This window comes from Solea senegalensis, linkage group LG6 (genome assembly GCF_019176455.1).
Source record: "Solea senegalensis isolate Sse05_10M linkage group LG6, IFAPA_SoseM_1, whole genome shotgun sequence".
Lineage (NCBI taxonomy): Eukaryota > Metazoa > Chordata > Actinopteri > Pleuronectiformes > Soleidae > Solea > Solea senegalensis.
This window is the reverse complement of record NC_058026.1, coordinates 21,764,679-21,777,701: the sequence shown is the minus strand read 5'-3', so window position 1 is coordinate 21,777,701 and position 13,023 is coordinate 21,764,679. Positions and strand designations below refer to the sequence as shown.

At 39.2% G+C, this 13,023-nt stretch overlaps 1 protein-coding gene across 2 annotated transcripts in view; it reads right to left on the bottom strand.

Annotated features, from left to right (window-relative positions):
* Positions 1-10,621: 10,621 nt before the first annotated feature.
* The window catches only part of fhdc1 (FH2 domain containing 1), a 68,966-nt gene continuing 66,564 nt past the window's right edge, over positions 10,622-13,023 (bottom strand). The window contains exons 12-13 of one of the 2 annotated variants that reach the window (XM_044029412.1): positions 10,937-12,976; positions 10,622-10,732 (exon numbers count right to left, since the gene is read on the bottom strand). In XM_044029412.1, coding sequence (XP_043885347.1) covers positions 10,721-10,732; positions 10,937-12,976 — 2,052 coding nt within the window. In that variant the 3' untranslated portion in view covers positions 10,622-10,720. Of the gene's footprint in view, positions 12,977-13,023 lie in introns of both variants that reach the window. The other variant, XM_044029411.1, reaches the window with a different exon arrangement.

The window sequence follows — 13,023 nt, the reverse complement described above, 5'->3', positions numbered from 1 at the left end:
CAACTCACTTCATCAATATTTCATTCACGGGTAAAAAATAGAACATTCATGCATTATTTCTGTTTCCTTTCCTTGTTAAAGTGGTTATTATACAAGCAGTTTGTGGGATTGTGACTCACACACAAATGTAGTGTAAAAGTAGATAAGACAACAATACAACTGTTAAACCCACACAGGGAGGCTGAAGTGAATGTCGGCACATTTGTTTTGCACAACAGATTTATTCCATTGAATCAACATTTATTGAATCAACATTTGTGCCAAGACCTGCAGTTCCCCACAATGTAAACACACTCTGTCACAATAGCTCACAAAGTTAATGATTGGACGGTTTGGCTTTAAATTGTGAATCTGTATTCAGTTCACTGAAATCTAACAATTCCCCAGAACAGTTAATCAAAATCTGTCCTTTACTTTATGAGTTATGTTGCACACATAGATACACAGACAGACAGACAGACAGACAGACAGACAGACACAAGTCAATAACCTCTTTGGCAGAGGTAATAATACAAACTTTCAGAATAATGTAAATCAAGTGATTTGAGAGAAAGACATAGAGAAGTAAACTTCTGCTCCTCCTCTTCACATTGTTTAGAGAACTTTAGAGAAACCTGCCCTTACAGGAGCCTTTGACCAATCACACGTCATGTCAAAGTTCATGACTTTTGCCATTTATGTGTATGAGGTTTGTCAAAGATATCTACAACAGTTCTGACCAGTCAAAATGACAGCACAGATATCTGGAAAGGTAATTCCAGGTCGTCAAACTTGGCGATTAAATGTTAAAAAGGCTTATCATAGCTGCAAGGCATCTGTCCATGTTCATCTGGTGAATGGACAGACAAACGACACCATGGGAACACGGAGACTGAACGCGTGAAATATGTTAAAATGCAAATGTCTTAAAACAAATAAAAGTCTCTGCAGGAGTGGCCCCCATTTCACTTTAAATAACCATTTTGTTTTTGGGTAAAAGTCATTATTTATAGTTGCTTTATATCAGGTCAGGGTTCTCAAACTCAAATGAGTTGGGGGCCACTGGACGTCTGGTCTGGTCATCGGGGGCCAGTCAATTTAAAAGGGAGAAAGTGACATTTCCATACAGATTGGTGTTATGATTTAAAAATGATATTCTGAGATTTCATTGTGATTACTGCAAAAATGATATCCGGGATAATATTTCACAGAGTTTCAAAATAAAAAGCGCTGATTTTTTTGTGCAATTAAAAAAAATAAAAAATGAATATAGACGAATATAATGACCTCAGACTAAGAAAGTCTTAGAAAAGAAAGTTTTAAAGAACAGCTCAGACTTAAACCCAGTGAGATGATGATCACAACCAAACTGTACATCTGAGCTGAAAAGGTCCCACATTCCTACACAACTTCTCCACATTTCTCCCTCCAGAATGAATTGAACAACACATTATGTGAGTTGATTAGTGTGAGAACATCAGATGATAATAAAACAAATACAAACATCTACTGTCGCTTCTATTTATAAACCTTTTTTTTATACAACACCGGCCTCCTGATGGGACGTCCCAGCACCAGTTGCAACTTTGCTTTCCAGTTGGGCCCCTCCCTTCTTATAAGGGAGTCTGTTGCTGTGACAACCCTGCATTATGCAGCAGCCTATGAATGAGTCTTTTCAGATTTTAAGAAAAGAAGAGAAAGAGAGACAGAAATAGGGTATTTGCATTCCTTTTCCATTACTGATTTAGAAAAAAGACAGCGTGAGGTTTATTGTCTGTTATGTATGTATGTGTGTGTGTGTTCCTGGTATTCCTTATGTTGTGGGGACCTGAATCTGTTTACACAGTCTCATTATTATATAAATGACCACATTTTAAGGTGAAGACTTAATTAGATTAGTAATAATTAAGGTTAAGGTCAAAGTAAGTCTCCAGGAAATGAATGTAATTCAATGTAATGTCCTCTGACGTCATGGAAACCAGTGTGTGTGTGTGTGTGTGTCATAGTGGAAAAGTAGCTGCTTAGCATGCAGCGCACAATCACACAGACTGGATGCAAGGATCTCTGGGTTGCTTTTTTTCAAACACATACAATAACAGTTTAAAACCAGTGACGTGAGATTTGTTTAGACCTTTTCACAAACGCTAATGAACCAAATCCACAGTGAAGAATTAATCACTTTACATTTAAAGTCCTGCATTCAGTGAAGCTAAAGAATGACATTCCACAAAATGTGTTTTTTTTAAAAAAGTTTAGATTTCTGTAATTTTCCATCAACATTTTACCGTTTTAAACGTGTGTTTTTTTAATTCTACTTAACAGTTAAGTCTACAAAAAAAGCATCATGTTTTTCCATGCTTGTCATATTTTTGTATGTAAGATTTAATCTGCAAAAGTAGAGGTGAGGGAGTGAAGCAGACAAAGACTCTATCTTATATCCTTTTTTCAGCACAACCTATAGGCAATCTGATGAAAAATATGTATAACTATAACTAACTAACAACTTCCTGGTGTTTATAGGTCACATATTCTTTAAAAAAAAGATTTTTTTTTGTCTTCTTATGTGTTGTGTTGTGTCGAAGTTATGATTCATTTCATATCACATTTTTAGTCATGATATAAAGCAGCAATAATGTGCAGGAATCACAAAAGAGAGCGTCTTTCTGTTCATAAAAACAAGCCAATTGAACTTTGAACTGTGATGTATTATTTTTGTGGTGTGTTTATATAGTTGGTGAAAATAAAATATATATACATTTTTTATCCAATTGTCTAGGTTGTGCTGATATCCTTATATTAGACTCCATATTGCACATTCTTATAGCCTCTGTATAAACTGTATGTTTAAATATAGTAATGGAAAAAAGCATGATATGTGAAAATGTGATTTAAAATTACTTATAACTTTGATTCAACAACACATAAGAAAACAAAACAAACAGTCTGAGCATGTGACCTATGAACACACACACACCCCGGATGTCCATATAAGGAGTTGTGTATTATTCCTAAAATCACAGTTTAGATCCACATCACAGAACATAATGAGGCTCATGGAAAAAGTCAATACTCATAAACTCATTTTTGGGGAAGAGGATGAAGTCAAAAATGTGATTTTGCCAAATTGAAATGATATTATCAAAGAAGACGACACATCGATAAGTGATTCACAGACATGTACTAACCCAGAAACAAACTTTCTAAAATGAGCCCATGAGCTTCTAATCTGGTCAGGAGGCGACTAGTGATTCATCAGTGATGAAATTTCACATCATTTCAAAATAAAAGCGTTTGCTTTGATACGGGACCATATATATGAGTATATAGTTTATCTTTAAATTTCAAAAACACATATTTAAGAATATTATACAAGCTTTGTATCAGAGGTCAATAATTTCACGTCACAGTGGTCACAGCTGCCTGCACCTGCTGCTGTTCTTAGTTCAGCAGAGCATGATGGGATTAGAGCTTTGTCTCATTCAATTGAACATATGTTGAGGAAGAAATTTGTCATAAATAATGAATGGGGAGATGGTAATTATGATCTGATTCATGCACACAATCATCAAATCACCTTACACTACACTGCTTACACTACACAGATATTTATTCATACATATACAGTACACAGTACAGAATACTATAATAGAACTGTGCATCCAGCTAGTATTTTGGACAGAATGGATAATTGACTTAAATAAAGATAAAAGAAAAATATACAAAGCTGGGGATGGGAATTGATCCGACACTGGTCAAAATCATTCATCCATCTTCTACTGCTTTATCCTCTATATGAGGGTCATAGGGGGGTCGCTGGTGCCAATCCCAGCTCGCATAGTGTGAAAGGTGCGGTACACCCGGGACCTGTCTCCAAAGAGCCAAACAACCATCCACTCTCATAGTCAATTTAGAGTGTCCACTTTGCCTAATCTGCATGTTTTTGGACAGTGGGAGGAAACAGGAGAATCTGGGAAGAGCACGAACAACCACTACACCAACCGTGCAGGATATCGGATATCAGACAAATAAAATCTCATACAATCCAAAAATCCTACATAAATATCACATGCTGTACACTGTAAATGTACAAATAAAACAATAAAAATCAGTACAAGCATTTTAGCTGAGTCATGTTTGGGCTGCTTGTTTATTCTTTTTGGGGACAACAATAATTGTTACACAGTTGGAGAATGATGTCTTTGAGATGACTTCATACGTTCATAAATGGTCTAAAATGACTAGATACTGGAGTTTGTGATATTCTATAAGACATAGAAAAAAGTGGCATGGTCCCGTCCCTAGACAAAGCAAGACTGGCCTTTGAACAAACACATGTAAAGGTGACTTTATGACCGACTTGGAGATAAAAACTGTTTTTCAAACCTTGACACTTTCCTTTTTCTTCTCCTCTTGCTTTAAACGTCTGCATGTTTACAGACCAGGCTCATCTACTTCCTAACAGAAGCTTGATGTAATATAACAGGACTAAGTAGCCATTGTGAGGACTGTACTGTGGAAATGTAAATGTCCATGAAAGAAACAACAGAGTGTGACAATATTTGCACTAAACATGTGATTATTCTACTGTTCTTCTAGGAATTATTGTGAAAATAATAGTGAAATTGACATGGAAGGGAAATAAGTGAACGTGTTGCAATATGGCTCAGTAGCGCCGTCCAACGTGAAACGTGGATGGACAAAGTCCAATCTAAGTTGAACCAAATGTCACGAAACTTGGTAGAAACATGTCACAGCTCAAGACGAACAAAAAAAACAACAAAAAGGACAAAAATGGTGTCAACGCAATCTTGGCGATTTGCACATTTCATAAATGAGTGAACTTATCTGAGCAGCGTTAATCGTAGCAACATTTAAAAAAGTGTCAGTTTGCACTAGACACATCAAAGATGAAAAGTTATGAAAATGTCTCCTAGATTCAAGAAGGGCGTGGCCACGGCAATCGTTCACCGTGAAACAGGAAGTGGGCTCTAACTGTGCCTTACATTGACTGATCTGCACAAAACTTCACACTTGACACAAGAGAGCAGGCCAGAAAACATCAGCACAGGAAGATTAGGTAAAGGGCACAGCGCCACCTGCTGGCAGGGCTGGCAGCTTCAAGGACCCGTAAAATACATTAGTAATATTTTTTCACTTATTGCTCTCGTATTTAATTGTAAGTCCTCATCTTTATCTTCCTCCTTATTCTTACAGAACTTGCTCATTAATTTGCTTCATAATATCCTTATTTTACTACTTAATTGTTTTTAAGCAATTAAAAAAGACACTTCCTTGTGTTTGAAAACCTACTTGATAAAAAAAACATAATTCGATTCTGATTTTAGAGTTGATTTAGATTTTGTATAAGTATGAAACTGTTTGATCATCAGAATGGTTTCTGTTTACAATGTTAAATTAGTTCATTCTTTCATCCCATGTGAATATTACAAAGGCTATATGTTAAAACAGAGATACACATTTTAATGCAAGACAACATGCCAAAAGCAGAGGAAAGAAAAGAAATTCCATTGCCATTAATGCAGTTTAGAAAACGTGGCCCTCACCTCATTTCTGTTTCACTGTTGTCTCTCTTGTGTGTTTGTTGGCAGCTCATCAGATCGGAAGGTTGTTCACGTCAGCGCTGAAAACAGAGGAAAACATCAGCATCAATCAGCTGTCAGACAAAAACTGTCTGCTTTGTTTTGTCTGATCCTTAAATTCACATTTTTCCTCTGCATGGTTTTTACACAAGACAGTTATTGACAAACAAGCTGCTGTGTTTACACTGACAGCTAATCATGGCTTCTCTGTTGATCTCTTACCGATAATCCCAGAGACTGTAGTAGAGAGAAATCCAGGCATGCTGCTCATGTTCATTCAGTACTTTCATTTAACATTTAATGAAGGTCAGAGTGATGCTGATCAGCTGTGACCTCGTCTTTGGGAATCACTGGTGCAGACACTCGTCACCTGGTATTAAAAGCAGAACAAATGAACTCACGTGGCATTTTTGTTGTGTCACAGAAAATCAAGACGGAATTATTGTTTTTATTGCAAACTCCTACAAAAAAATAAACAATAAATAAGACGGACACAGGTTTAGACTTACTCTCTGCCATGGTTTTGTTGCGGAAACTTCCCTCCCGTGCAGATCTGATGTTGCTTCCTCTGATCCCACTTGTCTGCTTCATCAAGCAGGATTAACTTTCCCAAACTACGTCTTAATCCACCAGAATAAGTAAATAAATAAAAACAACACCCAAAAAAGCCCTGTGGCTGTATGGTATTGTAACACTGTCGCAGCAGCAGCGGCAGTGGCACAGCAGAGAGAAAGTAGACACTCAGTTCTTCAGGTGTTGGGTTCAGCTGCAGGATAAGGAGGGATTGAGAAGAGCGTAATCCCTCACACATGGATGGCTACAGCAATTTCGCTCCACAGATTAACACAGCGAGTCACGGGCCATTTGACATGTAATGCCACGCAGCACATAGAGAGGTTTGTCGTTGGTTTGTAACTGTGATTCTGGGATGATTCTGTATTTTTCACCTTTAGGGTATAATATTAAAATATGTTTGCTGAGGTTCAGCCTGGTGTCTTTTATCAGCGTATGGTCAGTGAATATCCAAAAATGTGTGCTTATTAATATTTTATGTTTACTTTTCCAGATTCTAAGTCGGTAATAATGTGCATCAGATCATTCAGTAAGCAGGTTTTCATTAGTGCTGACACAAATAATCCCTGTGGCTTATTTATATTCTGTGATCGTTGTCTTATTCTTTATAAAAGCTTTTCCCTAAACATGTGTGATGCTCTAAAGAATACAGCAGAATGTACATTAATTTATTCAACAATATGATGACTATTTTGATATTATAGGTCCATTTAGTCTGAGAAATTATAAGAATTAGTATTATTATTTGCTTTATCCTCAGTAAAAAGGAAACCTTAGTAAAAGCACATTATTTTATTTATTTAGTTTTTGTCTATGTATATTTTCTATCACCAAGTGTGTATGTTTTTGAGAAACAGAAACAAAGCAGAGGACGCAGGTTTACAGACTTATAAGGTGCTCTGCTGCACCCTAGTGGTTTTAGTGTGTGGAACTGTAAGAGAACATGGATTATTTTGTCCTTCTCAACCGTTAAACCAAAAATATCTAATCTGATTGTCTCTGTATCGGTCAAAATAAAATGTAAATAAATAAATGAATCAACAAAACAAAGCAATATAAATATAGAAATTATATGAATAAGTATAATAATAAGTGTCTCAAACAAGAAGTACTTTAAATGCTTGATTCTGTCTTAATTAGGGTGGGAATGCTGAGTCAGCATTTCCAACTTAAAAAAAAAATTGTGATTAACATTTTATTAAATTGAAGATGACAGGCACAAAAACAAACAGATTAATTACACAATGTGAAACAAGAGGAAAAAGAGAGTTTTACACAGATACTACAGTATGTGAGGAAACTAGAAAAATGAATTCCTCCCCTGCATTTACAGACATTTAAATTAACGCCAAATCTAGACAGTAAATACATATAAGAGCTACAATAAAGATGATATAAAAATATTTCACTCTAATTATCCTAAAGTCACATGTTGTGAGCAGGTGTGGGCTGTGTGACTTGAAACAATACGAAATAAACATGACAAAAGTTTGTGGACAACCCCGACCTTTTGGTTTATGGGGGCCTCAGAGAGTATCTGTGGTTGTTGTTTGTGCCGTTACTGCGGTAACCGACCTGCAACAAGGACGCTGTTGAAAAGGGCGAGTAAAGTATTTAAATTCCACAGCAGCTCCACTGCTGCACGTCAGTGTGAGATAATGTAAAGGGCAGCCATTGTAATGCTCTCTGTTTTTAGGACGAGGAGGACGAGGAGGAGGAGACAAAGGACGAGGCTGAGGACAGACAAGAGGGGGACATGTTGTGTCAACTTTGTTCACGCGGAGGAAAATAGAGGCTCATGTTTCAAAACAGTTCATGTTCTTTACTTTTAACAACCTCATCAATGATCCAAATGAAAGAGAAGATCAAATGTGTCTATAATTCAAAAACAATTGATACACACAGTAGTTATAATATTTATTCATTGTGCTTGTTTGTTTGTTTGTTTGTGGTTTTTTTTTGTCCACAAAAAAATTTACAACCACAATTAACTGGTTTTATGCCTCGACCTTTATTTTAAACATATTATAATAACTGTTGACCCGCAGTGATTTCATCATGATAACATTTCTGACCATATATATCGTCACACGGAGCCTTTTGTGTCACTGCTTTATTCACGTCACTTGCAGGAACAAGGAAGAGGAAGAGGAAGAGGAAGCATGTCAGCACACGACAGACCTCAGATAAAAGACACGGACGCTCTCACGTACCTCACCTTCAAACCCTTCGTTTTCAGCGCTATGTAAACATATTGATAGTCAGAAAAATACTATGTCTTTAAATATGTGTTGTTGTTTTTTACAAAGTGAATCCCTCGTAGATTCAGTTCATCGTGATGTGAATGAAGGAAAAGTTTCTACTCTCCTTTTACAATCAAGGCATTTCTACTGGTGATGGATCTGCTACATTCAGCTTTAAGGCAATGTTTCTGCTGTGAATGAACGTTTGCCATCAAGGCAGTGGCACAATGCAGGTTGAAAGGCAAGTGGTGTGAAATGGTCAACAGGACTGAGGTCAGCTGCGGTTTGTGCCTCGAACAGAGATGTCAAACTGGTGGCCCGCGGTGGCCACATGTGACCCCCCCCGATCATTTACATGAGGCCCCACCACCTAAAGCACAAGCACTTTTACTTTGACATTTCTGTGAAATATCATGAATATCTTAACTGCGACATCAAGGACTATTGTGTTATAAGTTTAAGCTCATATTGCCCACCTGCTACTAAACAGTTGATTCCCCTGACTGTTTTTCATCTAGTCCCGCCTCCTCTTGACCAGACTAGATGCTCATTGGCCCCCCAGGTCATTTGAGTTTGACACCCCTGCTCGAACATATCACTTTCCAATTTCAGTAAATCTGATTAGCTTTAGTTTCCCTGAAAAATAAATAACTTTTTTTTTTTTAATTCTCAAAGGCTCTCCCAACCATCTGAATGAATTTTCATACTTGACAACTGTGTTTTCCATTCAAATATCTGGAAATAATGTCATTCTCTTTTTGCACAATGAAAGAAAAACATAAAACCTTTCTTAGCACTGATGAATAAAGAAAAATAATGTGACGTAACATAAAGTTATAAAGGGTTTATTGTTGTCTAGTATCTAACAATGATACTTGACATCTTAAACATATTTCCTATGTGTTAAAAGAACACAAAATAGTGAAATTATCCAGATCTGCACCAAGATTTCCCTGTATATAAATGAACATTAGCTCTTTACATATGTCTGATTCCTTTTATAATGAACTTTGCATTACTAAAAATTAACAACACTCCACATGTGACTGTGTTCCTCTGATTGATCCAAAACGCGACAAAAGTTTGAAATTTTGCTTCACATTGTTCAAATTGTAAATTTTCATTTACAGTGACCATTTCTTTGGATAAGAAAACGGTGGAACAGAGACAGGAACTGGTTTAAAACACTGACATGCATAGTGTGTAAGTGTGTCTGAGCTCAATATGTACGACACAAAAGCATATGCTATAGGCCCATACAAGTTAGAGTGCTGAAGAGTTGGACGGACATGTGTTTGTACGATTAATATCAAAATAATCATAGACACTGGATTAAAGCTTTTTCATTGGTTGAAAGAGTCTTTGAAAATAGTGAAAACACCTTCAAAGCAGCGATAGTGTGCTGTGTTTCTACAAAACTGGACGACCGAGAGACACAAACCGACGCCGAGCTGAACTCCGTCCAGTTAGAGCTGATGATGCTACTGAACTACACTCACAGTGCAAACATCCCATCACGTGACTAACGACGTTTCCCGTGTTGTGTCTGGCGCATTCGGTGCTTTTCTTTCAAAGCATTCGCGTTGGTCTTGTACTAGCCTACAGTATACAGGAAACATTTCCTTCGTGCACGTCTACTCCATGATATTATGGAGGAGTTCTACAAGATCTACAAATTACAGTACATGTACATACTCAAGCAAGGAGACGTACAACAGTTGGTACACACTGTGGCCATATAATCTGTGACTTTGTATATATATATATTATTAATATAACAGGGAATTGTAAAATGTGGCGTTGCAGAGTGATCAGATCATCGTCTACATCGTTCTCATGCGGAACCAAAAAAAATATATTCTACTTTGCCTGCTGGTTCAAGGCCACTGCAATTTTTTCTGAGGTATCAAGCAAAAGAACCAGAAAAAAAAGAGCAAATAATGCAGCAGAGTTCTGCTAGAGAATACAACAAAAACTGAAAGACACCATGAGAGCAGCGAGGTAAGGTACAAGAGATCATGTAACCCTGAATCAAAAGGACACTGAAACTCTGTGGGATTTCAAATTGTCAGAGCTAATTAGCAGCATTATATAGACGGTAGTGTTCAACATCAACAGCATCACAGATACGAGCACATACACAGTACACAGACTGCTAAGCAGGCAAAGCAGGCGCCTGTGGAAAAACACCATTTTGCCATTTGTCATATTAGTTAATAACCCCGCAGGAAAAAAAGCAATTTATGGACAATATATGTATATTTTTTTGAAACAGAACCTGTTCATTGCATCTTGTTCTTTGCAATTTGTAAACCTGATCCAGAGTCAGCTACAAACCTGGAGGGAGAAAGAGATTCATTTGTTTTTCTGATTTTGTTACATAAGAGAAGAAGAAGAGAGAAGTCAGTTTTCAAGAAGAAATGTATTTGTCTTTCCTTTGCCTGTATGTGCGTTTTATTAAATTTCATTTAATGTTTATTTCCAGCTTGGTTTAGCACTTTTGCTGGGCGCCATCAAAGACTTTTCAGAAAAGCTGCTTGCCTTACGCGACTCCTCGCGAGTTGGAGGCGGAGTCTCACTGCGATAGGTGCTTCGTCTGGTGGCCTTCACGCTTTGCGCTCGTCGCAGGTTTGTCCCTTGTGACTGCTCCTCGCTGGTGTGAACTGTGGGCGATAACCTGTTGTGCTTCACCGAGGATGGTCGACCCACGAGTGAGGGGCTGCGAGACGGTGTAGACGGGACGGAAGGAGGGCCAAGGAGCTCCTTATTGGTCCTGGAGGACGAGGCGATGGTGTTGCGGGCGAAGCCAGGGACACCGGATGTGTTTTTTACGTGTGAGCAGCTGTTCTCGGAGGACACTCCACCCTGGGCCTGAGCTTGCACTTGGGCCAAGGCTCTCATAGTGGAGCGGCACATTTTCTCCTCAGGAGGAGGTTTGGAGATGTTCCTCACAGGTTTTGCGCTTGGCTTGTTGATGGAAACCTTCCTCGGAGTCAAATCGCGTGACCATCTTGAAATACCACCTGGGAGGCTACTTCCTCTCTGAGCTTTGGACTCATCAGGAGGCAAACTGGAGTGTCGAGACGGTCGTGATGTCTTCTCGCTCCTTCCTCTCGCTGCTGGTTGGGTGCTCTGATCTCTAATGGGACGGCGTGACTCCCCGCTCTCATGAACCAAAGTTCTCTCTGCACACTTGCTGCTACCCAGCCTTGTGAGCTTGCTAATAGGAACTACTTTCCTCATGCCCTGACTCTCGGTGCTGGTCAGCGTCCGCACACCACGAACTGCTTTGTTTGCTTTACTCGCTGCATGCACTGGTTTCCTGATGCTTCTCTGTGTGTCTGCACCTTTTTCTGCACCTTGTTTTCCCTCAGTGGTGTCACAGCTCTCTGTGTCCCACTCTTCTGTCGTCGCAGATGCAGCCATCGATGTTGCGTCCGCAGATTTTGGCGCTGAAAGTTCATTCGTTGAAACAGACTGGTCATTGGGAGACAGAGAGCTTGGTTCTTGGTGGCTCTTCTGATGTTTATTGCAGTCTGTCGTTCTAAGTTGAAGGCCCTCTTTTGTTAAAGAAGAGCTTTCGGCCTCTGAATAATCCAAGGTGACGGAGCAGTCAGTTTCTGTGCAGTCAAGTATGAAAAACATCGGCTTCTTATTGGATACAGAGGTATCGAGTGGAAGAGGTGTGTCACAGGTTGTTGATGAAACTGTGCTGTTGTCCTCTTCTTCTCTCTCTCTGTCTTGAGTAGAATTATCAACTTTATGTTCCCACGCTACCTTGGGATTTGCTCTTCTTTCTAAAAGTTTATCACCTGGAACATTGTCCAGATTCTTGGGAGGAGATTTTCTCTCCTTTTCCGAATCTGTCACCATGACATCCCCCTGGTTGATAAGGTGCAAATGATTACTGTTATTGTTTGGACTCTGTAGTTCAAAAGCTTGAGGGCCTCGAACTAAAGTGTGTTTCTCCACACTAACATTCATGTGGCCGCTAATTGCTGGGTTGGGATGGTGGGAGGGTTTTTGAAAGACAAAAAGGGAACGAGGAAGAGCGCTGCTTTCCGATACAGATATGTAATTGTTGTTGCTGGGGTATAGGTCGTCATTATTGTTTAACCCAGAAGAGGAGTATCTTGCCAGCGGACTGATGGGTTCAGTTTGTGCACATGGAGAAGTCACTTTTCGGTCACAGCCTATCTCACGGTTGTCGTCCTGAGCTAAGATCCACGGGGTGGATTTCCGCTGCACAGGACGACCCGACCGAGGTAGACTGTTAAACTTGGAATAATCAGTGCCGTTGTCTCCTAACACCTCAAGATATCCTTGGAGTTCACGGTCAGCTACGGAGGTCATGGTGTGACGGTGGCGGCGGGCACTGGCAGAGCGTCCCAGAGGGCTATGTGACCTCTGCTGCAAAAAATCCAGGAGGCCTTCCTTGGTGAGCATCTCCACATCGTTCTCGCTGCTGCTACGACCGAACCCCCCACTCTGGTCTGCCCCTGACCACGACAAACGTTTCTCCTCCAGCTCTCTCAGGCGACGTTGTCTGGCTGCCTCCTTCATCTCGCGATCCAAGTTGTCCTGATACAAACACACAGGATAATGTATGTAGTAATAATATAGTAATG